Below are 26,674 nucleotides of genomic sequence, written 5' to 3' on the forward strand. Positions count from 1 at the left end.
TGCTGTAGCCCATCTGCCTCAAAGTTCGACGTACTGTGCGTTCAGAGATGCTCTTATGCCCACCTTGGTTGTAACGGGTGGTTATTTGAGTCACTGTTGCCCTTCTATCAGCTCGAACCAGTCTGGCCATTCTCCTCTGACCTCTGGCATCAACAAGGCATTTCCGCCCACAGAACTGCCGCTCACTGGATGTTTTTTCTTTTTCGGACCATTCTCTGTAAACCCTAGAGATGGTTGTGCGTGAAAATCCCAGTAGATTAGCAGTTTCTGAAATACTCAGACCAGCCCTTCTGGCACCAACAATCATGCCACGTTCAAAGTCACTCAAATCACCTTTCTTCCCCATACTGATGCTCGGTTTGAACTGCAGGAGATTGTCTTGACAATGTCTACATGCCTAAATGCACTGAGTTGCCGCCATGTGATTGGCTGCTTAGAAATTAAGTGTTAACGAGCAGTTGGACAGGTGTACCTAATAAAGTGGCCGGTGAGTGTAGATCTGCGACCACAGTTGCCAAAAGCACCATAGTGTCATTTTTGGCTGATTGACACATTAACGCATGAGGGGAAGTGAAACTAAAGTGATCAGAATGTTTTTTTCTTTTGTTATTTTTATAAATGTTTGGTACTGGATTGTTAAACACATGCACACTTGTCTCACACTCCCGAATGACTGCAGCTGCAGGTTGCAGATCCACAAATACTAGAGTCAGAGCAGTTCAAATCTTTTGTTTATGTAATTGGAAAATCAATTTTGTGGGAAGTGAACCCCTCTGAAGTAAGTCGAATCACACTTATATTACAATCACCCTGGTCACGATTTCTAACCTTAGCTGCTGTTACATGATTGCGCCATGACTAATAAAAGGCAATTCTGGAAACATAAACCCATGCCTAAAGTATTAAAACGCTGTTTTGTAAAAAAAAAAAAAAAACGGTGAATAAATTGATTAATAACGTGATTAAACATACATTTTCTCACAGAAGGGAAAAAAACATTGATCTTACTCTGACTGTCGAATTTCCTGATGATGGTGTCCAAGAAAGTGTTCTGGGGAGCCACGTGGCCCCTCCGGACCGGCATCTTCGGTGCGTCTGGCCCCCAAACCCCTTGAGACTTTGGAGGACTTTCGAGGGCTTTTAACTGTATCTGATGCTGTGTTCCGCACTGCCCGCAGCGCGATGCTTACTGCGCCCCCCCCCCCCCCCCCCCTGTGACGCGGACACACTCGGTGGCGGTAATCCGGGCGGCCAAAGTTTGCCCAAATTCTTTACGCGGCCCGGTAGGAGACAGCGCGCAGAGTTACGGGGGAACGAGGATCGCTGTGTACGCACGGCGGATCCGGGCCCCCGTTTCTAGCCCTCGCTTTCTATGGTGGAAGAGAGTTGCGTCCGTTTCTTTACCCCCCTCCCACTCCCGGGGGGGGGGGGGTAGGCCCGCCTGTCAGGTGATGTTTCCTCCCGCCGTCTCACACAGAAGACCTGTCATCCCGCACTGCACCCCGCTCCCGAGACGCGACGAGCGGCACCGCAGACGTTGTTTGGGAGCCGGGGGAGAGGCTTTGTGTCTCCTCGCACCTCCTCCTCCTCTTCTTCTTCTTCTGTATTTACGTTGGGAGTTGACGGAACGCCGTGATAATGAGAGGAAAACGGCGGATCTGGGGAGGTGTTCTCTGTGTCCACCCCCCTGTCCGCTGTCCGCGTTGCCGGATGACTCCACCGGCTCCAGCTCCGCGGCGCCTCCGTTAACCCTTCGCTCATCTGGAGCGGATGATGGGGAAAGTTCATAAGCACCTCAGCAGCCAAAATCCTCCACACATTAGGACACCATAGTTAGAAGTAGACATACTCCTGAGGCTGAGCCCCGCGGACCTTGGGATGCTCCGACTGCCCCCGCGATGAATAATTGATTTTTTTTCTGTTGATAACTGACGTGAAAAGGACGCACAACGACGGTTGGATCATCTGTGATGATATCAGAGAAAAATAATGCACCGCGTGGTGTCTCTCACTGTCACAAACACACCCCGAGATGCCGCTGAAGATGGCTGTACGTCACACCACCGGGGTTCCCCACTTCCGTTTTGCTTGAAGGGGCGGGGGGGGATGTTATAATTTATAGGCTGGAGTGCACGGGCTGTGTGATACTTTCATTTAAATTCTTTGCGTTTTATGCGCTGTCTTTACGCATAAATCGTCCCCGAAGGACGTGCACTGCGGATTGAAAGCATGGAATGTAAGTTGCCTGCAGCCTTCAGCAGCCTTCGCGGGATACCAGGGCTGGTCCTCCAACCATCTATGCAAGGGGGTGGGCAATTCATTTTTCCAAGGGGCCACATGAGAAATCTGAGTTGTGCTGGAGGGCCGAACTAACAATTCAACTTGAACCTCATTCTGCTCAGTATTCATTTTGATTAATTGATTTTAATTGTAAAAAGCATTAAATTATATATTTTTGATTTAGTTGCTAATGGTAATCAGAAGAATACGGATATTCTGTAAATATGTATATAACTATATGACATTGTGGTGAAGGTCATATAGGAAAATACTATATGAAGTAATAAACAGTAAAAACAATAATTGCATCAGTGTTTTATTTTATTTTTAACATGTTAATCTTCCCAAATACTGAATAGGTGTTTTACAGTATGTTAAAGATAAGCAATTGTTAACTTGATGCAATAAATGCTTTACAGTCAATTTTACTTGTTCAGTGGGAATAATCCAGCCTGCTCTGGAACAAGTGCATTGAAATCTGGCTGAATGTCCGAGGTGGATATGATAACTAAGCTTTTCCGCCTTCTAGACACTGAATAGATGTTCCCCCAGAAGCCACAATAAGGCCCAGAAGGGATGTAATGTATATACTTTGTTTCTTGTGAATATCCTGAATAGGTCCTTAAACAGCTCCTTGTTTTTGGTAATTGATTCTGTGGAGAAAAATTAAGGGGCTGGTGTAGGAGCCGCAGTTAAGTTTGGGTTCATGTATTAAAATAACTTTATTTTGTTTGTTCTTATTTTGTGTTCAAAGCAAAGTGTGCCCCTACAGGTGAGGCAGGCACCTGGCCTATACGTTTCGGTGAATAGCGCGTAGTTGGAGGAAAAATGGGTGGGACCTCGGCCTTCAGCCCTGCGACTGCGCCCGACTGGCACCATCAGGGATCCGAATATCCTTGTCTTTCTTTTATTTACAATAAACGACAAGCCAGCTGACAACATTGTGCTCCTGGTTTCTGTTCGGGGGGCAAGGCTGCGAATCGGACACCTGCCTTCATCGTGATAACCGATCATCTGTTGGGCCTCCGCGGCATGTCTATTGACAAAGAGCCAGGTGGATATTGGAGCTGGATCCTTTCACCTGGGTCATTCAACACAAGGATGGTAAAAAGCATACCAATGCTCTCTCACGGCGGCCACAGGATCCGGAGTTTGGTACGGGGAATGGCGACTCACCAGAGGTCATCACACTAGTGAATGCTGTTGGCTCAGACAGGGAGACGGGGACTCCCCAAGCCGACAGTCAGTTGACACAGTCATCTGCGCGGAACTTCCCGACCCCTGACCTCATCATAGGGGGGGGGGGCAACCGTTGGAACCGGATGAGGAGACAAATGATCCGTCTTTCATACATACACTGTCACATGATGGGACCGGACTAAAGGAGCTGCAAAAAGCCGATCTGGATATTGCTACAGTGTTGAGTTGGGGGGATTCGCGAAGATTTAATTGGACTCTCATTGACCAACTGGCCAAGGCATTGCTTTCCTGCGAGGGTGAATGGGATGACTATCTGACACAGGTAGATTTTGCCTATAATACATCTGTTCATGCTTCCACAAACTACACCCCTTATTTTTTAACCCATGGACGGGAACCCCGCGTTCCGGAGGAGGTGTTGGTGCCATCGCAGATGGTTTGCATGGACTTGCCTCTGTCTCACGCCGACTTTGCAACATCTCTGGCCAAAAGGCTAGAGATGTCTTTTTGTGGTGCCAGACAGTGTGGTGCGGATGCCCACCGGAGGACGGTGGAGTGGAGTCATGGGTCACTATTGGCACAGAGACAGGGTTGGTTAGGGGGAACCACAACGGGCCGTGACTCGTTGAAATAGTGCTGTGAGGCAGACGTATCGCTAGCTGTTGCAGTGATACAGGTGTAAATGTGTTGATTGACATGTTTTCGTTACGGTAGCAGCACGCGCCTTATCGGACATATGTCCAAACACCATGGGGTATCAGCAAGTTCTGGTGTCTACTGGGATTAGTTGGGCATATTTTTGGGAGGCAGTGGGGTGATGAAGAATGTATATTAGTTACTGGTTAAACGTTTTAGGTTGTAAAGACATGTTGCTGGGGGTGGGTTTTTTATGCATTATTTCAAATTTGGTTTAGAAACTGGGACGTTTCTTTATGGGGGTGGGGAGGTGTATAAGCTATTATTGCACTAGTGTTCCGGTGCCGGAGCTTATATTATGAAGGTGGAAGGAGAGGAAGTAGAGGAAGTGGTCAACGGGGGTGTTAAAAGTGAAAAATAAAGTTTCAACAACCGGAGCACCGTGTTGTTGTTTTATTAATAAACCAAAGTATAGGCGCACCATAATTCCTCCTGATGGTTAGTGTATAGTAGTATATGCTATTTAGAGGTCATGGTAGAAAAAACATTCTTAAATAGAAAAAAAGCCAACAGTGTTCTCCAAATCTTTATTGAGCAGTTCATTGGAACTGCAACATGTTAAAGAATATATAACCAGTCTCATTATAAACTCTCACTTAAAGAAGTTTTCTGCCACATATTCTTAAAACATATACATATGATACATTTAAATGCATAATCTGTCTGAGTCACATGTACTTTAATATGACTATGAATGTACGGTAGAAAAAGGCTGTACAGGTTGCAGAATGATGATCCGGAGAGGCGTCCACCACCACTTCATTGGTCCTCTCATCCTTCCACCTGCCTTTTAGTGGGGCAATGTCACTGGACTTAGCCTGGCATTGACACCTGCTCTTGCTTACACTTTCACACTCTCCCATACACACAGATCACACACACACACACATGCTTGACACACTCGCTTAGCGTCTGGAAAGGTCACCTCCTGTGAAGAAGACAAATGTAATCCGTGTCATCTTGTGGCTGTAATGAGTGTGTGTCAGTCAGAGAGAATCAGATGAGGAATGCTGTACTTGCGGTGACGTGTTGAAGTGTGAGTAAGTGAGATCAAAGATTGGTCGCCGGGAATACCAAATCCATCAGACGTGATGTCCACGGGAGGGGAAATGGGCGCATCGGGGGAGGGGGGGGGGGCTCTGAGTCGTATGTGGCAACATATAATTAACTGACGCAATCAGCTATATTGATGAATGGATTACCACATAATTGCTTCAGATATATTATATATATTATTCATGGTGGGCTAAGGCGAACCTATATCTGGCTTGCATTAGCGAAGTTTGTGTGTAGGTCAGCCACGTCGTTAATGGAAAGTGACTGGGAAAGTGTACTGGTGAACAACAGCCAGCACAAGCTGTGGAATGCACTGGATGCAATGGGATGTGGCCAAGGTGGCAACCACCACATATTGCATGAGTAAAATATTAAACATGGGAAAACCCACAAATTTATCATCAATTTCTTTTCAGTGAAGATTTCTTTTAGAGCCACTGGACATAAAAATGTTGATAATAATTATATTTTTTATAATGATTTGTTGAGAATCTGATCTCTTGCTGTCCTTATCTTAATATAATAAAAGACATGTATATGGAAGTAAATCTGTGTCATTGGGTTTAGAAAGAAAAAGGTGATTGAATTTCTAGTACTGAATATTTATGCATTGAAATTATGTATCTGAATGTTTTTCAAGGTTAAAATACTGCAAAAAATTCAACCGCAAATAATTCAACGTTAAAATATTCAACTGCAAAAAATTCAACCGCAAATAATAATGCAAATAATTATTATTTGCGGTTGAATTTTTGAGCCATACATGAGGCAGGTGCTGATAATGCTGTTGAATGTTAATTCATTTTGTAGATATTTAATAAATGAAGGCAAACTTTATTCAATGCTTGGAGAGAGAAGATTGTTTTTGTGGCTCATTAAACGTGAGCCTAAAATGTGTAAACATGCAAACTATGGGTTCTCACTCTGACGTGAGAAATGAGCATGCAATCCCCCCACAACCCTCCTCACCTTGGCAGCTGGTGCACTCACAGCTGTGGATGACAGGCAGGACGACCGGCTCGCTCTCCCCGCTCTCACACTGCAGGCTGAGGAAGCGCACTGGGTGGTCTGGGTCCAAACGGTAACTGCAGCACTCGCACACTGACTGCAGGTAGGGCTCCTGTGGAGGAGGACAAGGGGCTCAGAGGAGAGTTGTAGGGATACAGTCAATGGAGCCAATTTGGACAGCAGAAAATGATGTTAGGAAGATGGAATGAGTGGAAATGTGGAGAAATATGAAGCAGAATATTAATATAGAATATAAAAAATTAGAGGGTTGGGAAATCAAGAGGAGAAAAGGGGATGATAAAGGAGATAAAAAAAGTGTTGAATGAATGTAGGAGGAGATTAATATATTTTCTATATATTATATGTAGCACAAAACGATGAAGCCTGTGGTGGCCAGGAACAACAAGCTCAAAGATGCTTCAAACGCTTCATACAGCAGCAGGGAGCTGCAGAGACTGTGGATCCACTTTGAAACAAAGCTATTGATTCGTAAAGCTTTAAGCTCTTTGTTGTTTTGGTGATCTTACATGATAAACAGCTTCCGCTAATCAGACAAATGAAACACAGCATCAGCACAACATCGGAAACTAGCGGTGCTAATTTGGCTTCTTCGATCTCTTGAAATAAAAAAACCCAGCCTTGTGTTGCACGATAGAAGACAGCTTCTTGCAAGTCTTGTGTGTCCAATTAGTTAGAAGACCCAAAGAGGAGAGAAATTGGTGAAGAGTTCAAAGGGTGGTGGTTGTAGTGCAGAATGATAGATAATAGGAAAAGAAGGAGAAGGATGAAAGGGGTGAGCGAGCAAGGGATTGAAAACACCCCTGACCTCTCAGTAAAGTAGTTATTCGTGCTTCATAAAAAGTCTCCTCTCTGTGTAGATGAGCATGTGAAAACTTCTCTGGCCTTCTGTGTCTAACTGGTTATCATGCCCTTGTTTCCACAGTAACAGAGGGTATTTACAAATTTGGCTGAGCTGATGTTTTTGGGGAACAAATCATCATGGTGATAAGGTGATAAGCTCTCTGTTTCAGAAGGGAAAAAGGTGAAGGTATAATAATCACTTAAGCTGTTAGCTGTACACTGCTAGTGTCTTGATATTAATTATTTATACTTATTAGGGCCTGAGCCGACGGAAGGTCAGACGAAGCCCTATTGTGTTTGAGGAATTCTTATTATTTCACCACTTCAATCGCACTTTTGAGGACTTTATCATATTCAAAAACTCTTGAATTTTTGCATGCGCTTCAGAAGTGTGAAAAATTTAGATATTCTTTGGGTCGGGCAATTAGGGGATGAAATAAAGTGCTCTCTAGCGCCCCCGTAAGTGCTCCCTCTGGGGAAATTTTCGGCCTCTTTTACCGATTGACTCGAACTTTTGCACACTGGTGCTCTTGGATGTGCTCTACAAAAAAGTCAACCATGGCATGCAAATCTCCATCTCATCTCATCTTCAACCGCTCCAGCAGGGGACCCCTTTTTCCGGGCCACATCTACCAGCTCTGACTGGGGGATCCCAAAGCGTTCCCAGGCCAGTGCACAGATATAATCACCTAGTCCTGGGTCTTCCCCCGGGGCCCAAAGGAGACGCACAGGGGGCATCCTTAACCAGATGCCCAAACCACCTCAACTGGCTCCTTTCAACGCAAAAGAGCAGCGGCTCTACTCCTCATGAATGGCTGAGCTTCTCACCCAATCTCTAAGGGAGACACCAGCCACTCTCCTGAGGAAACCCATTTCGTCCGCTTGTACCCGTGACCTAGTTTTTTCGGTCATGACCCATCCTTCATGACCATAGGTGAGGGTAGGAATGAAGATTGACCGGTAGATTGAGAGCTTTGCCTTTTGGCTCAGCTCTCGGCTCAGCAATACCGCCCCCCCGCTGCTCCGATTCTCCGGCCAAGCTCACACTCCATCTTCCCCTCACTCGTGAACAAGACCCAGAGGTACTTGAACTCCTTCACTTGGGGTAAGGACACATTCCCTACCCGGAGCAGGCAATCCATTGGTTTCCTGCTGAGAACCATGGCCTCAGATTTGGAGGTGCTAATCCTCCTTCCAACTGCTGCACACTCGGCTGCGAACCGTTTTTTCGTATTTTCTGAATTTTGGTACCGTCTAACCTCTCCCTCCTCTGCCTAGGACTCCTGCACAACAGACCAGCCACAGCCACCCACGTTACCTTCCTGCACTCCCTCGTCACCTCCATCGGACTTTCCTCTCTCCTGCCGTCATGTGACTGCTCATGGGTCCAGCTCAAAACAACCCTAACAGAGCTTACACAACCGATACCACGTAAGGTAAAGGTCTTCTGCAAAATCTCAAACAGGAAAACACGTGCAGCCTTCCATCATCCACAATTAGCCTCACTTCTCAAAGGTCTATCAAAGAAAGAGCCCTCGTCGCCACCCCCTCACCTTTTCTGCTCACTTGTATCATCCTGCACCTTGCCTTAATCTCGGAAGCCATGTCCCTGGCCTTTTTCAGATTCCTCAGATGCTCAGTTTACCGCCTCAAACCTCACCATCCATGCACGTCACCAAGCTTATCCGACTTATCCCGTCTTTCGGAAGACACCATGACATTCTACTTAAAGTAAACGAAAACTATCTGGCCGACCGCCCCCGGGCTTTTACTTAAGATACAGTCACACCTGAGTCCATTCAAAACCCTTTCCATGTACTCGCAGCTTCGACAATCCCAAAGCCATCACCAACAGAATCACTCCTCATCCCAGAATCCGGCGAAGCAGCCACCAGATTCGCATGGCAGATCCTCCGAGGTAGCTCCCCACAACCCATCCGACGACACAGTCACTCATGTTAAACGCCTGTTGGCGTGGTCTTAGCTAGTGAAATGAATATTGCAGACATTTCAAGTGAAGTGGCTGATACTGTTCTACTCAATTTAACAGAATAAACTGTTCAGCCCTGATGAGCAATTTGCAAAACAATTGTAACTGACAGATCTTCTTCTGCTCTAGTTCTGGTCCCTTTAAGTCCACTTTGCTGTCCTTCTAATCATTATTGCGCTACCAGTTGTCACTCATGTTGTCAAAGAGTGACTGTGTTAATGTTTAGAGATGATACTTCTGCGTGTCAGCGTGTGTGTGTGTGTTTGTGTACCTCCAGGATGACGTCTGTGCTGGACAGACAGCGTCCACTGCAGGAGCTGACCTCCACGTTGTCAAGCCGACAGCCTCCCTTGGTGATGTTCTTCACCTGCACGTAGCGCCGACACTCTGGCACGGGCTCATCTTGTGCAATAACCGAGAAAAGGGAGGAAAAGAGAAAACCGGAGATTGAAGGGGGTCAACAGATGACAAATAAATGGAGTTTTTTGAATAAAAAATGATGGAAGAGACTAGGGTTGGACGGTGTACCGTTACTAGAAAGTACCCTTACGTTTAAAACGGTACGGTTCTGACTATTACCGGTACTTTACTCAGAGTTCCGCTCCCTGTCCGGCTGCCTGCACTTATTGTGCCTTCTTAATGAAGTACCGGTACACCGTGCAACGTTACTCCCACCCCCCTCTCACTAAGAGGACCACCGCTCTGGGACAAGATGCTCTGGCTCACACGCCTTCAACAGGGATGGAAATTAGCCCCCGCCACCAGCCAAATGCGGGTGATTTTGTGTTGTGGCGGGTAAACTCGCTTCACCTACCGGCCGCCGTGGCGGGTAAATAAAAATAGCATACGGTTTCACCCGGACAATTTAGAGGCGGCGCACCTTCAAAAAAAATGTGGCGTTACTTCGCGCTGAGAAAACATCTCAGGAGGAGCCAGTGGACAAAGAGGCGAAAGTCAAAAAAGGTTTTTTTAAAGAACGATGGAGAAAAGCAGAGCATCCTGACATCCTTGGGGGTCGCTGTTGAGCTCATCCCAGATCAGTGGACCACTCAAGACCAGACCGTATGAGACTGGAGAGAGTCTCCACATGAAGACCTGGCCAGAAATCAACGGGTCTTTGCAACCGCAGTGCCCCGACATCCTCAGCCTGGTTGACCTCATTCTCACCGGACCAGCTTCTACTAATTTCTATACCTGGCCTTCAACTATGGACGTGGCCACAAAAAGACCCAACTGTGTGCTAGGTGGTTGCATAAAATCGGTCAAACCGACTACTCTGTATCTCAGGCGCAATGTAGCCTCCCGAGAGACAAAAACAGATGGAAGCCGTTTTCTGACTGGTGTGGCGTTCTGAACGTTCTGGTGCAGGGCTCTGTGTCAGCTGGACTTGGGTTTCCACAGTGTGCCGCTACCATTGGATTATAGGCGGCCCCATTTCAGGGCAGCCCACCAAGGTCGACATGACACAGTAGGGAGCCACAGACTGGCGTCCCTATGCCAAAAATAAAGGGGGGGGCTCTGCAATTGCGTCCTCCGAGTGGCCGAAAAGCCCCTGCAGCAGGCGTGCCTTTTGAACCCCCGACACAGGTGGAGCAAAGATGGATATTGGCCAAAAGGGGGATTTCTCTCCTTGCCATCACAGCCGCTAAACCTATATGCGAGCTGCACGTCCCGTTGGTGAGCAAATCAGGCCTAATGCGAGCGGCCCCTAATTGGCCCAATTTCTCTGCCTGAGCAATACAAGGTGGTTACTTATAATCCTCGTGACTCTGTTGATACAAGTCATCCAATGTAGAACAAAATGTATGTATGTAACTACGGTTCAATAACTCCTGGATGACCGCCAGAGTTCTTAGTCACTCGGAATCCTGTGAACTCGCGAGAAGATTCCGTCGGACTGATCTCAGGATGACACCGGTACTTATACATGACAGAAGCACTGCCCCTGACAGTCATCCATTCATAGAACCGTAGTTACATACATATCTTTCGTTTTCCTGGATCATTTGCTTTCCTGCACTTTTTTTAGGCAGCACTAACCTGGAAATTGCTTCCTACAGACTGGACAGCAGCTCTCCGGCTCCTGCACCTTCACCTCCGCCTGCAGGAGGGATGACAGGATGTAAGGTTAATGTTCTTTTCATGTGTGATGGACAAAAAAAACTCCCTGCAACCTGTTAACATTAACAACTAATTTAGTGGACAACACAAAATGTCAAACAAATAAAAGGAAATAGTGTTTCATCACCGTCAGTGGTGCTGCATGCCAAGGTACTCAAAGTGGAAACTCTGAAGAAGCTAGAGGCAGATGATGACAGAAATGAACTTTATATATATAAATAGAATTTGTCTATCGAGTCCTGCTTTGGATTGAATATACGAACCGTATAACATAAAAAACTATTTTAACGTTAACGCAAACATTAAAAAAAGAGGTTGTTGGGAAAGTCATTAGTTTTGGTATCAACCCATATCCACACCAAATACAGGGGTGTCTCTCATGGCAATCCATGAAAGATTTTTTTACTAGAAAGTAAGTAAGTAAGTAAAATGTATTTGGGTATGTAAGTGAATTATGTTGGCAAGATAGTCAGGGGCCTTGCCATGTAGAGCCCTATAGGTTATGGTGAGAATTTTGAATTGGATCCTGTAAGTTACACGAAGCCAGTGAAGAGAGCAAAGCAGAGGGGTGATCTGGTTGTTGGCCTGTTTGATCTAGTAAGAAGCCTAGCAGCCGCGTTTTGAATGGATTGCAGGCGGTGAAGGACAGAGACACAAGCAGTGTCCCCTGTTGTCCCAGTCAGAGCTACTGTTAGCATACAAAGTGCCTCTCTTTCACACACACACACACACACACACACCGCCTCAGCCTCAGCTTAGTCTTGAAACTTAACCCAACCAGAAAATGTCTCTAAGGCACTTACACATTTCACCCCTTGGACTTTCTTCCACTCTGCAATGCCACCAGCCTCCCTCAGCGACGGAGGCAGCCCACTCACTCAAAAGGTGGCCGCTCACAAAAAGGGCCACACTCTAAGTCCTTTGAGTTAAGAAACTGTATGTGCTAATGCATCTGGAGGTGGAAAACGGTTCATTTTCATTTCAAAAGAAGGTAGTCTTGGCATTCAATGGAAAGGATGGTCAAATATGTGTGTGGTAACAGATCTGCTAATGTGTTCGGAACAGAAAAGATGAAATTAATCAACCGTTATGAGAACAGAAGCTTTAATCGGTTCCCTTGAACTCCCGGCGGAGTAGCGGAGGCATGTTGGGAGATTTCATTTTGTGCTCAACTGGAAGCTGAGTCATAAATAAGAGAGCATGCTGTCAGTAACCAATTCGCATCCTGTCAGAAGAGTGAACACTGTGCATTGAATGACCTTTTCATACTACCCCGGCATAAGAAGTGCTTTCACTCAGGCGTAACTTCATTTCGTGCAGCCTTGGGGAAAAGAGAGAGTTGTACAAGTCAACACTCTCCAAGGACACGCTGCACCAGCAGAGGGACCACTGTTGACTTTCTGGAGCTCTCTGTGCCATCAGCCTCTCCCTTTAAACTTGTGGATGTCAGCAGGATTCATTTTTACCTCAGGCCTTTATACATCCGTAGTGAGATAAAGATATACTTTCAGCTTGCTGTGTCAAGGATGAGACAGTTGAATTCCTACTGGGAATTTTCTCATACTCATCGCTAGTCAGGGCTGGACTGGTAATCTGGCATGGGCCGACGCACTTGGGGGCCGGTCGATAGGCCTATACAATTTTATTTTATTTTATTTTTTTCCTTTCGATCGGCACCATAATGCAGGGACAGCGGCCCATTGGTTCATTTTCCATACTGACACTGGGCTGGCCCAATCATCTCTTAGCAGGCTCCACCCCTCTGGGAGGAGTTCGCAAAAACGTGTTTTTCACAAAATTCAAAATGTACATTAAACAGTAGGCTCATTTGCATACCATGATTGCCTAGAGAGCACTTCTTTTCATCCCCAAATTGTGCGACCCCAAGAATGTCTAAATTTTTCGCACTTCGGAAGCGCCTGCAAAATTTGAGTTTTTGAACATGGCAAACGCCCCAAAAGTGCGATTGAAGTGGTGAAATAATAAGAATAAGAAGAAGAAGAATTCTTCGAAACACAATAGGGCTTTCGCCAGACTTTCAGTCGGCTCAGGCCCTAATAATAATTCGTTGAAATACAATAGGTTCCTCTACGACTAGCCGTAGCGAGGACCCTAATTAGTTCTTGTAGTCATTAGAGACCCAGACACCTGACATTTTTTTTACTATTATTGTATCAGGTTGTTGTAAAAACACATGCCCCATGCGTTCCATAATCAAGTTAAATGTATCCTGTCAGTCTAATAATTTGGCCCACTATTAGATTCCTGCAAGACCAAAGACATCCCCTTCAGCTGTACTTATTTAGTGCTGATTAGCACACGTTATAGCATTAGCATTACAGCATGTTAGCTTCGTTTTAGTGCACTGAGTGTGATGATACAAACTATATTCAGTGTAACTGTCTTTCTTTTAACAAATGGATTCATCTACTATTTAGGAAAAACTAAATTCTACATTTATTTCAATAGAAGTACAAATACCCAGGCAGACAGGTGTCAGTTTGGCAGTAAAGTGTCAGTGTGTGTGTGTGTGTGTGTGTGTGTGTCTCACCTCATCACAGTGGAGTGGTGGACATCTTAACTGGCACAGTTTCTTCCCGTTGACACAACGACACAACTGACAGCCGTCCTCCCACTCTGATCCCGCCTGGCGCGCACACACACACACACACACACGCACACACGCACGCACGCACGCACACACACACACACGATTTATTCACTCACTACACTTTAGCAGGTTTGAGAATGTACAGCTGGTCATAGCTCAAGGTCTATATCGTCAGCAAAACAATTATAGCTCAGGCTGCACCCTTGTGCATAATTTAGATAATGGAGGCCTGTTCGGTTTCTGTAATTATGGCAACACATTATACAGGGGAAAGGGGGGATGAAAAGAAAAGGAGGGAGAAAGTGAGAGATGGAACACAAATCCAGTGATGAAAGCAGAAAGGGGGCTGTGGGAAATAAAATTGAGGTGTGGTAGTCAAAAGAAATAAACAAAGAGAATTAAAGACCTGAAAAAATGAAAGGGGGATGTGACCCTCTTGTCAGCATACGAGTATTCTTATACTATAATATCCCCTCTTTCATAATTTCATGCAGGCTTGCCCAGTTGAGGCTTTCTACGGCTCGTCCTGCATAATTGATGGAGGTTGGGGCTGTATAGGCCTTGTGGTGTAATGTGGCCTGGAGGGCATGTCATTCATCTTCTAATAGGCAATTCTTTATGAGTAAATAACGCAATGGGAGGGAATGTCAAGCTAAGGTTGATGCACTGCACAATAAGACAGGGACAATGGCTACAGGCTACAGGGCAGCATATGTATGTTGACTTTGTATGCAAGCCAGTGTGTGTGTGTGTGTGTGTGTGTGTGTGTGTGTACCTCCCGCTGGATGTCCTGGTCATGGCAGGGGCAGAGAGCGGCGATGACACAAACGCCCCCCGGGTCGCGGTAAAGCCCCTCCCGACACACGCATCTCTCACTGGCGCGGCTGCAGTTGACCAGAGAGGAGGAGTAAATGTCCCGGCAGCTCCGCTCGCAAAGCGTCGCTTCGTCCGGCGCTCTCCTCCTCCACTGTTCGCTGTCAGGACATGCTGCAGGGCGCAGGAGAGGGGCAATTCAAAAGAAAAGGTTTAAAATGCGAATCAACTTGTTAAACAGTCAGATATGAAAAATGAAAAATAAAAGATGGTCCCTGATGAGTGATTTTGTGTTATTTGCGATTGCCCATGCGGACCAATAAGCCCTGAGTGAGACGCTTCTTTCACAATGTTCACACGTAAGCGGCTTAGCTGCACTTTATATCAACAAAATATCCCCAGGTCCTTTTCTCACTCACAACAGTCGGGGGCCAAGCAGGTCTGGGTGCGGTGCTCGGAGCCCTCACACGGGGCCCCTCCGTACCGGCTGGGCTGCAGGATGACTCTGGTGGAGCTCTGTTGCCCCGTGCCACAACTCGCTGAGCAGGGCGTCCACTGGGACCAGCTGGACCACTCGCAGTCCACTGGAGGGAGTGGGAATCAGGAATCAGGAAACGTTTATTGCCATCATATGTCAGACATACATGGAACAGACAACGTAGTACAGCAATAAGATAAAAATATAAAAAATATAATAAAATATATGCTATGGGTTAGTATGATGAAGCTATGGGTTAGTAAGTTAAGAAAAAATAAAGATAAGGTGCACCAGCTAAACCAGCTAAACAGAAAGTTTATCATCACACATCCTCATCACACTTAGCTCAGTGTTAGTTTTCAGTCAGTACTAGTAAGCAGCACATGGAAAATCACACACATTATCCCCACGTTGATTTTTCTATGACAGCTGTCTATTGACTGCAAGTCTAGAAATAATGCTGAAATAGGCATAAAACATTACATAGACATCAAAGTTTAAGTTAAGACTAGTTCATGTCAGGAAGTTTCCCGATTGTGGACTTACAGTTATTAATCTAATTAGTTATATGTATTTTATGTTTGTACATAAAACTGGTCTCTGTTGTCAATCCTCTTTAAACCCCCATCGCTAATAATGAACTTTACCTTCTGCTTTCACGAAAACCTTCTGCCCTACTGTACCTTTCCCAGATAAAGCGCTGGGTGAGACTCATGTTTTAAAAAAAACACGTTCCTGATGTCAAACTCCCCCATTGAGCTGCTATTATCACAGGCACATATTGTTTTTCTGACTTACTATTCTAGTACAGTTCTCGTGAAAGCTGCGAGAGGCAACAAATCGACACTGTTCTTGCCAGAGTGTGTTTCTTCCATATCCAACCTTATCCAGAGCAGAGAGGATGCACGACTGGTCAAACAATTATAAAAACAACGCGTTCAGTTCTCTCTGGAGTTTGTAAGATGTTGCACTTACGTCACTGCTCCCATTCTTCTTTCATCCTACTTGAAGATGATATCAAGTGTTTACTTAATGGAAACCCAGTAAGGGCCTTTGTGGGCTGTTATTGATGTGATTGTCGCTGAGGTATTTGAGCCCACTGTTACTAACTATAGACTAACTATAGATTACTAACTATAGATAGGGCCCGGATGGATATGTCAACGTAACGGTTCCAACATTGATCAGATTTGTTTTTGCCGGTGCTTTCGGGGGTCCATTAGTGTGCGAAACATGCGTTTGACCTTCACTCACCATCACAGAGCTCCGAGGTGCAGTTGAACACTCCTCCTTGGCATATGCTGAAGAGAAGGAGGGAGGCTCAGATTATTGAACATTTATATTTCAAAGCAATCATTGTGTCACACGTGTGATCACCAGGTGGCTTATTGAATGAGTATCAAATCCATGATGACGAGGATGAGATGACTTACAGCAGTTATCACAGTACCAAACTGGATTGTTGTTGACTGTACACATCAAATTTAACTGTGCCAATGTTCCACAGCACTTTCCAACGTTTCTTCGGGAGGATTTAAGTGGAATTTCAATTCCGAAATCGTTCTACTAGTTGTGGTACATTGACCACAGAAGTACAGTATTACTTGGGCCAAGCATCACATTCTCACTTCCACGTTGTGAAACTGAGACGTGAACGTCTTACAACTGTTTGATTAGGCTTAGTAAAGAGTTAAGCTAATAAGTTGCTTTTACGTACTTTTGATGTGCTTTATGTAATAAAGGCACTGGGAATAAGCCAACGTTGACCGGTTTAACACAAGAGACAAACAATGGTCTCCCAAATGAACATCAAGTGTGGTCTGCACATTTAAGGCAGACTTTCTCGCTCTGCATACTACGCCCGCTGCTCTGACGTCTAACCATGAGGCCGCTGGGTTTACATTGGAGTTAGTTGATAGCTTTGTGCTATGCTAAAGGGTCGTTATTTTAAGAGCTGGGAAAGACACATATCTGGTTCAAATTAAAGTTCAAACATCACACATGTGACCATATGATGAGCACATGGCTGCACATCATATCGTCAAGGGCTTTTCATTTTGTGGAAATGGAATACATATGTTGTTTTAGAGGACTTGAATTTGTTCTACCAGCTTTTGGGATGCAATCAGATCAGAAAAGGCATAGATTATTTTAACATTTTAACAGGTTAGCCAGACAACTTGTTTAGATGGAAGGAACTTTTGGGATACATAATACAATACACTTAAGTTAATACAATGATTATTAGCATAATAACATTATTCTTTTCTGAAATATAAATGTTTCATATAGGACATTTTTAATAAAGCAGATCATTTTAATAAATTATAATAAGTGCAACTTGGGGGGTGGGGTCAAACGGATCAATATAAAAAAACACAAGCCTCTCGTCTGTCAGAAGCAACGCGCATGCGTTCGGACCTCTCTTTAATTCTCACAATAGCAAAGTCACCCGGCGGATCGCACTGGACGCCGCAAGTTTGACACATGTGATCCGGAGGGTCCAGGCTTTCACGGGGACACTCAAAGCCTGGCCATGATTCTACAATCCCGCTAGCTTATAAAATGGTCAAATCGGTAATGAATGAATGCGCCGTATTACCACGTGTTGCACAGGTGTTGTACGGCCGTTCCAGGCCGCAGCCAAGTTTCTGTCATCTCCTCAGCGCTGATGTTCCAGAGCAGGTGATCCAGCGGCAGAGAGAGCGGTGAACAGGGACAGTCGGCATGGGGCCGACAGGAGCCTTCATGCAGCACCTGCAGTAAGAGGCAGGCGGTGAGGCCAGGAAAATTCCCATCGTAACAGGGTTAAATTAAATACCATAACATATTACAGCTTTGTGTGTCCAGACCTGTCCAGGAGAGCAGCTGCACCCTGGGGTGCAAGGTCCAGGTAAACACTGAGTCTGTGGCCACAGGTCCTGACAGGTATACGGACAGGAACCTGAACAGTCATTAAATACCTGCCCGGTAGGACACTCTGCCACACACAGACAGATAAACACACAGTGAATGACATTGTGTGTCATATTATAGGCTGTCTCAGCCGCGAACGGAGGTCACACCTGTGATTGCATAATCTTAATATACCACTCATTAAGGTCCTCATGAGTTGCTTGGCAACCACTCAATTTTAAGAGAATTCAGGAATTTAACTGTAATATATTCAATGCGTGTGTTTACCCGGCAGGCAGCTGTTGGTGTTGCACACAGTGTGCTGTTCAACTGGTCCAACACAGACCGCCCCACCAGGCTCGGGGGCTCTCAGGACCGTCTTGTTCCGCGCAGTGGACCCGCCGCCACAGGTGGCACTGCACTCGGTCCATGAGGACCACTCGCTCAACAAACACCCCGCTGGAGAGAGGGAGGACACAGGTGAAGAACTGAGATGTGATAACACAGAAAGCGTAACATGTGCTCTTTCAACACAGAGGTGAATTAGTGCGGGTACAAACTTGGACATGACGGTAGAACGCAGTCCTTTGTCTGTGTGGTGTCAGAACAGGAAAGAGCGCCCTCCGCGTCCTGGCAAAGACGTGTCCTTGTCATCTGGCCGTGTCCACAGGAGGCTGAGCAGGAGCTCCACGGGCTCCAGGGCTCATGAACCGGGCACTGGAGCTTGGTGCACGTCAGAGTACCGTTTTCACACACACTGGAGATGAAGGGTGTTTGGAGAGGTGAAATAAAGACTCTAAAAGGCCTTTCAAGTTAAATAAAATATTCTGTCTTTATATCACATACATATTTAGACCCATCTTCTACAGGGTGATGTGTGAATTTGAATTTTCACTTCTAAAAATAAAATGGACACAAAGCTGTTCCCACCAGGTGTTACAGTCGACGGAAATCTCCTCTTTAGGATTGAACTCCAGCGTTCCGTTGCCTGATGGGATACCGCAGCGGCACTCGGTCACTGGCACGCAGTGGCCACCCTGCAGCAACTGTCCCTTAGGACACCGACAACCTGAGAAATGAAAAATGTGAAAAATGACGTGTGAGCCAGCCAGCTAAATATTCCCTCCAACACTCCTCTAAGCTACTGTTAGAAGACCACGATTACCTGAGTGACATGCTCCCTGGAGACACTGCACATGCTCCCATAAGTCAGTGCAGCTGCGAGGGCATTGATTGGCACAGCTCTCTTGGTAAGTCCGGCCCCTATCCTCACAGCGCTCACCTGCAAGTCACAAAGGAATATATCCGCCTGACTCCTCTTCAATTATGAAAGAAGCAAAACTCCCTCCAAGTGCATAAAGAAGTGACCCGTTAGCACGTAATTGCCATAGTTCGAGAGGGATTGTTCTTTGCTTCAAAGGATCTGAGCAACACAACAACATCCTTTTTATGAGCGTGTTGCCATGTAATGAGTGTGAGCTGGAGCGGCTGTACCTGGGCAGAGTGCTGTGTTGCAGCTCTGGCTCTGTGTCTGTTGGCTCCTACAGCGTGGCTCTGGAGGAGAGACCAGGGGCCGCTTGAAGCGCTGCCTGACTCCGCCACTGCAAGGCTCTGCGCAGGCTGTCCAAGCGCTCCAGGCACTCCACTGACACAGATCTGGAAAGGGTGGACTGATTATCCTCAGCCAGCGTAAACTCTGCTCAGATCTATTAAAATAACCATAATTGCATTGACTTCTGTAATAGCCGTAATTGTTGTAATCATCATCTGTGATTAAAAAATAAAAAAGCGGGCTTACTGTTTCATGGACGAATATACAAGCTTACTTGAGGCTGAGATTGTTTGTTCTTTCACATTCACAGCAAATGAAACCTAAGCAGCTTAAGATATGTGGACTAAATATAATGAAGATTATAGGTGTTTAACATGCAAATCACACATGAGGTTCGTTGGGCATAGAGGTAATTCAGTGAGTGACCTTTAACATTCATATCCAAAGGGGAGGTGCCAGAGAAGAATGAAAGCATGATGAGTTCATTCTTTCCACACGCACAACACCAAATCCCATCAACTGTACACCGTTTCATTTTTCAAAATCTTTCTACACCGGCTTGTGTTTCGGATAAAACGTTTCTTTTTCAAACACTGTTACCTCTGCAGATGTCGGCATTTGGACAGAGCCTCTCCTCCACCACAGGTCCTGGACATTGGCTCTCATTCTCCTCTTTAGAAACTGGGACACCCGAATACAGGTCCAAACAGGCCCGGAAACGCCGCTGGGTTGAGTGCATCTGACTGGCACTGATGACCCCTGCTTGGAAGTAGCTGATTTGCAGGGAAGAAGATGGTACGCAGGGAGAACAGGGAGTCCACTCAGACCACTCACTGAGTATGACTAAACAAAGGAAAGGAAAAGCAGGATGGTGGCATCACTTGACCACGAGTTTATATACATTACTGTTCGTTGCCCTGCTTTCCTACCTTCACACTCTCTTGTGTCACACTGCAAAGTTCCGTCATGGCAAAGGCTGGAGGACAGAATAGCCAACAAACGAATTAGAACCACAATATGTCAAACTGATTCATAGATCCCACACAGCGTTTCTCAATCGATCAACAGGGGGACTGACAAAAAAACACATTAGTCCCTCTGCCACAGCTCCATGTGTTTATAACTGCCAGGGGCTTACCAGGTACTGCAGCCTATGGTGACCATGGCCCCCTGAGGCACGGTGACAGGTGTGGGCGGGTGGCCAGAGTCTTGGTGCTGGAGGTGGATGCAGCCACACTGTGCTGCAGGAACACAGCTACCATTCTGCTGCAGGAGGCCCTGCAATGGAAAACACGCCAATTTCAAACAAGTTCTGGTGCATTTTCCATCACACATACAATATATATATATATATACATATACACATCCACTAATCCACGGTTGTGAGATGACCCATGGTACCCATACTTCTGGTGATCTGCTTTCTGCTGCACATCTCATTATGGCCCCTTCCTACTGCTGTATGTGATATCAGTCTATTAGAGAGGACTTTGGAATAGATCAAAGCTGGATGCTCTCAAACTTGGTCAATTAACATTAGAAAATTGTCATAATGACATCTGGTATCTGGTGGTATCTAGCACAGCGTATTTCACCTTCAAACAAGGTCTCATACAGACACACAGACAGCTCAGCAGTACTCGGCAACGTTTACATGCAAACTGCAATGTTCTCAGAATTAGGTTTGAAATGTACTTTGCAAATATAGTTTGCTAAACGGAGAAGGAAAAGAACATTTTTCTAGAAAACACATTTTATCACCTTTTGACATTATTGGTTGACGAAATTTACCATATTTCAAGTTAATTGGTGTGAATGTGCATGTGTATTTGGACAGTGGTGAATGAAATGATCACCTGTGTGCAATAGCAGCCAGGTGTACATTCACGGACACCTCCACAAAGATCCCCGCGGCCCTGCAGTGCACATTGCTTCTCACACGGCGCCCCGCACGCAGAGTACACAAAAGGGGCTTTGCACTCTACAAGTGTGAGAAAGAAATAAACCAACATGAAGTTGACAATGAACATTGAGGAGAAAGTGTTTTCCCAGAATAAATAAAACAAAATTTAAAGCATTCATATTCATCTCCATTGACTCCAAACACAAGGTATGTGTGTGGTTTGTTGGTAAGTTAGGTCAAATATTTTTATATATAGAAATCCATGCTTTTAGTCTTATTTAGAAAATGCGATAGTCGCGCACCTGAGGATCTTGTGAAGAGAATATTACAACAGGAAACTCACAAAAAAAGGTTAGACTCACTAGTCTGAATTTTTTTTTTTTAATTCAAAACCTTTTTTAAGGAACTTAAAGAGAATAAATTGTTAGAACCCTACATCTTTCTTCCCATGCCTGTTTGTAACTTTTTGAACTGTTATTACTTTGAAAGTTATATTTTTTTATGGCTGTTATGCACCAACCGCCAAATCAAATTCCTTTTATGTCCGACATATTATGGCGATAAATGTTTCCTGATTCCTCCTGATGCAAGAACTTCACTTTAATAAAAAGATTATTGACGTTCACAAACTGACTTCCTTTGTCATACCGATTTATACACACACAGTTCTTATTGTTTTGCTTTATCGTTGCCTCACCATCACATGGATGGAGACGGCACGTCCTGCTCTCGGTTTCAACAGGAGTGCACTGCTGCCCCCTGATGGCTGGAGAGACGGCGACGCGGTAGCGCAGCTGTCTCTGAGAAGCACAGGAGCACTGAGACCAGACGCTCCACTCCGACATGGGGCAGCCTGCGAAGGAGGAGCACAATCAACCAGGGCCACGTACACGCAGGTTCTAACGAGCCCTGCACTTTATTTGTGATGCACTTGGAATGTGTGAAGCACCACTTGGACTTGAGTCTCGTGCGTATAACATTCCATCTATTTGTCGACCAAGCATTGGGAGCGTATCTTTTGCAATTAGTGTCAAACTGTATCACTGGTTTCAACTCCTTGAGTACAACTGAAACCCAATCAGCAACCACTTTGATCCGACACTAACTGATGGTTTCATAATACCAAATAATGTATCGCATTAATCATTTGCTCAATTTAGCTACGGCCACAGTTAGAATTGTATATTTTCATTTAATTATAGAATAGCAAACAAAAATACTCATCACAATCTCCCATATATATATATATATGATATTTAGCTTTATAATTTCACTAAGAACAGTGCCAAAGTTCTTAATTATTACTACAATATAAGCTGCCAGTCATTAAACAGAAAATTGTTTATTACGATTTATTACATGACCACAATCGGGTACGCTGAGTACCTCATGTTTGTTCATGCCTGGTATTTCGTTGTTAAGATTGTGATGTGATTGCACATCATTCATGGATGTGAATGTAAGTAAGGGTCAGCCTGGGCTCATATAAAGTTATCCTTAATGTGATTGTTTTCACCAATAAAAAATACTAACCATTTCCAACTGTTAACATAGGCGGTAACTCAACTTAACAATAAGAATTCGTTAAATTCACCTTTTATAATTTCTATCGTCCAGAGGGATGGAGCACAAACAGGACGTCAGGTTAGAAGTGCAGACATGAGAGTTTAGTGTGTACCTGAACAGGGCTGCTTGTAGCAAAGCTGTGTCTCTTCTCTGTCCCTCTCTGCCTCGATCTCAGCGGGACACACTGCGTCTCCTCCCTCCACGCACAAACACGCCCTGCGCCGCGCTGCAGACCCGGCGCCACAGCTCTGGGAACATGGTGACCACGGCGACCAGGGGCAAAGGTCGTCTGCGGATGAGAGCGTTACTGTGATGATGTGTATGGGCATGAATGAGCCAATGGACGGACAGCGCTGTGGCTCGTATGAACAAACCCAGACAGGGAGCAGGACGACAGTCCTGCGTCTCTCGCTCCGGCCCGCCGCACTGAGACCCGTTGTTACGCGGAGGGGGGTTGATGCAGGCGCGGGTTCGGACATGTGCTCCCCGTCCGCAGGTCACTGTGCAGTCGGACCACACTGACCATGGGGTCCAACCACCGTCCACTGGACACGGCACACAAGATGTTGTGTTAAGTTCCTTTTGGGTCACAGGTCAATTGGAAATTGCTTGCTTCTAATGAAAGACACGCATTTTCTTTCATTAGAAGTATATAGTCTACTCAACCATGTTTAGTCTTGACTCACCTGTGCAATCAATGTCTTGGCAGTAATCTCCCTCTGGGGTGCATGTGCTAGGGGTATAACCATACACACAAATCACAAGCCTTTCAATTCTTATTTTTCTTTACACTGCAAACCCTTCTATTAGCAAAAAGGGCATCCATGCATCTCACCACTGTTTACACTCCCCCTGCAGCCAAGTATCCCCCACTCCAAGCTCCCGGTTGTCATGGACACAGAGAAGCGGGCAGGGCCCTGGGTCGCAGGGTTTGTGCTGGACCTCCTCAAACTGGCAATCTGCTCCTTCCGTGTCCGGGACCAGAGACCTGATGCACAGCAGTTTGCTTCGTGGTTTACTCTACGCTTTGCATTTGATTTCAAAGAACCACATCGTCACGACAGTGAATGAGTATTTCAATGAAGAAAACCTGTCACTGATGTTGTGATGTTGTCCTCACCTGTATCTGGTTCTCCGGCCCTGCCCACAGGAGACGCTGCACGACGCCCAGCTGGACCAGGAGCTCCAGAGGCAGGTGGCCTGGCAGCTTTGATTGGTGCACACCAGCTGTCCATCGGAGCAGCTGCAGTTGTTACAGTCCGCCTGATGCAAACTCCCGGCCGCCCACACCTGTCCCAGTGAGTCCACGCAGTCACACTGCCACCGTTGCACACACAGCCCGTCCTGCTGCAGCTGGCCTGAAGGTACACATTAGTCATTTCAAACGTGGACTGTGTTAACAAGGAGGCACATGGGTTTTATTAGGCCCCACTGCAGCAGCTGCTTGAGAGGGAGGGGGGGATCTCATCATTAAAAAAACTAAAAAAAATACATATGTATGTTGAACTCAAAAGCATCCAGGTTAATTTATATATAGCTTGTGCACACATATACACACACTCAATGGTCTTTATCCTTTCAGCTCCAGCACGTTAGAGAACAATCACTCAGACACACACACACTTTTATTAACAAAATACAAGTAGCTTCATTGCCTTCAGGGCAGCGACAGCCAGGCTGACATTCGGTGTTGCCCTGGCACTCGATGCCCTGCTGAAGGTCAGAGCAGCGCTGTGGACACTGGTTGGCACAAGGCACCGACGCCAGGCCCGGCGGGCACCCGCTCTCATCTGACAAAAGACACACAGAGGGGCGTGAGAATCAAAGGCTGTGCGGACTTCTTCAACACAAAACCTCGCCCCGAAAAATAACCATAAACTCCATAAGCGTGTGTGTGTGTGTGTGTGTCAGTCTCACCACAGGGTTTGGTGTTGCAGGGTTTGACCTGGTTCTTCTCTCCTTCACACTTCTTCCCTCCGTTCTTGGGCGGAGGGCTGGAGCAGGAGCGAGTGCGTATGGAGCGCCCGCCGCCACAGTGCTTATCACAGCGAGACCAGGGACTCCAGCGGGACCAGCCTCCATCCACTGCATCCACCGACAGACACACACAAACATAAAGGACGCCTGTGATTTTGGAATGGTCATTGCAGTTCACCACAAGTGGGCACTTTTTCCACATTCATCATAACAACAATTCCTTTACCAAAGATATTGCAGCCTTCAACTTGATGGATATGACCGTATATTATTACAGACCAAATGACCAAAATGAAACGAAAACTTGGGTCACAATAAACTGGAGACATTTAACGTATATTCCGGACTGTAAGCCGCTACTTTTTTCCCACGCTTTGAATCCTGCGGCTTATACAATGTGCGAGACCAAGACAAGTTATGGGAAACCAATGTGGCTGTTGGAGAAGGAAACAGAGAGGATGTACGCTTGCCATTATTGAATCAATGGTGAGACGTTGGAGACGGAAATGTCAAGAACTCCAGACACGTGGACACCTGCGGCTTATAGACTGGAGCGGCTTGTATATATACACACATCTTATTTAAATTTAGGTGGTGCAGCTTATATTCAGGTGCGCTCTATAGACCGGAATTTACTGTAAACAAATTCTATAATTCAAACTTTCAGGCAGCAAGGCTTCCCAGCAAGTTCCATCCATGTTATTACCTCATCTCAACGGGCAAACAACAGGGCCCTGAGATTAAAGCTAGGCATTTTTTCTGAATGGGGTTATAACTGATTATTTATTTCCAAACATTCACAAAATCATTGCAGTGTGTGGGCATTTGAGGAGTAGTCACTATAGGCCTATCATTGGGACTAAATGTGCCCTTTCATATTCATTCCACATGCTTATAGGTCAACCCTCTGAACGGTGTGCAGATGGACACCATGGGATCAATAGTAGGTTCACCTCGGCAGGGTTTGATGTTACAAAAGCGATGGTCCAGGTGTCCTCCCAAGATGTCCTCGCACCACGACCCGTTGCTCCGCGGGTTGAAGAAGGTGCGGATCCTCTGCTGCTGACCCACTCCGCAGGACCGCGAGCAGGACCCCCAGCCCCCCCACTCTGTCCACGAGCAGTTCCTCCTGGTGCAGTTCGCCCCCAAACACACCTCGTCTCCATCTGGGAAAGTGTATCACAAGAGACCAGAGTTGGATATCTGTGTACAGTAGATTATTCATTTGGTCTTAATTGCTGGTATCTCATCTTGTTTTTTGTTCACCTTTTGCTACAGTTCCCTGCAGTTATAGCAAAATATTTGTTTACAATATTGATTCATTAGAGTAAAAAAGGTACACAAAGCGCCCATTAAACGTATTAAATAAATCATTCCTTGTCTGCAGCATCAATGGCTTTTGTACAGCAAGTCATTGTGATTGTAACGGATCTTGGTGATTTGTAAGAACTCTCTCCCTACAAAAATGAGGAAGAGAGCTGCCTTTTTTTTTTCTTCCTGAAAACTATCCGGCTAACTCAGTTAGCCAAGTACGAGGAACGAAGCCCGGATAATATGAAACTGAGATTTGACTGGTAGATTGGTAAACATTACTTTCATTGTGTTCTCTCTCACACACTCCCTGATCATTTATCATCAAGACCTCACAAACTCTTTTAAATTGTTTT

General features: G+C 45.7%; 2 protein-coding genes across 2 annotated transcripts in view; both read right to left on the reverse strand.

The window, feature by feature from the left end:
• Positions 1-1,188, reverse strand: part of kcnh2b (potassium voltage-gated channel, subfamily H (eag-related), member 2b) — an 86,644-nt gene extending 85,456 nt beyond the window's left edge. Inside the window, exon 1 of the mRNA XM_037455940.2 lies at positions 1,009-1,188. Coding sequence (XP_037311837.2) covers positions 1,009-1,084 — 76 coding nt within the window. The 5' untranslated portion in view covers positions 1,085-1,188. The remainder of the gene's footprint in view (positions 1-1,008) is intronic.
• Positions 1,189-4,596: 3,408 nt separating this feature from the next.
• The window catches only part of sspo (SCO-spondin), a 62,431-nt gene continuing 40,353 nt past the window's right edge, over positions 4,597-26,674 (reverse strand). Inside the window, 28 exon segments of the mRNA XM_062559368.1 lie at positions 4,597-5,104; positions 6,202-6,352; positions 9,363-9,493; positions 11,132-11,192; positions 13,764-13,859; positions 14,599-14,810; positions 15,056-15,220; positions 16,369-16,415; positions 17,717-17,871; positions 17,967-18,094; positions 18,298-18,468; positions 18,570-18,766; positions 18,940-19,078; positions 19,175-19,291; positions 19,504-19,665; positions 20,162-20,404; positions 20,491-20,537; positions 20,700-20,839; positions 21,418-21,542; positions 22,162-22,317; positions 23,143-23,319; positions 23,405-23,575; positions 23,717-23,763; positions 23,866-24,018; positions 24,151-24,388; positions 24,686-24,820; positions 24,948-25,115; positions 25,961-26,173. Coding sequence (XP_062415352.1) covers positions 5,082-5,104; positions 6,202-6,352; positions 9,363-9,493; positions 11,132-11,192; positions 13,764-13,859; positions 14,599-14,810; positions 15,056-15,220; positions 16,369-16,415; positions 17,717-17,871; positions 17,967-18,094; positions 18,298-18,468; positions 18,570-18,766; positions 18,940-19,078; positions 19,175-19,291; positions 19,504-19,665; positions 20,162-20,404; positions 20,491-20,537; positions 20,700-20,839; positions 21,418-21,542; positions 22,162-22,317; positions 23,143-23,319; positions 23,405-23,575; positions 23,717-23,763; positions 23,866-24,018; positions 24,151-24,388; positions 24,686-24,820; positions 24,948-25,115; positions 25,961-26,173 — 3,968 coding nt within the window. The 3' untranslated portion in view covers positions 4,597-5,081.

Source organism: Pungitius pungitius, chromosome 19, assembly GCF_949316345.1.
Source record: "Pungitius pungitius chromosome 19, fPunPun2.1, whole genome shotgun sequence".
In the NCBI taxonomy this organism is placed as follows: domain Eukaryota; kingdom Metazoa; phylum Chordata; class Actinopteri; order Perciformes; family Gasterosteidae; genus Pungitius; species Pungitius pungitius.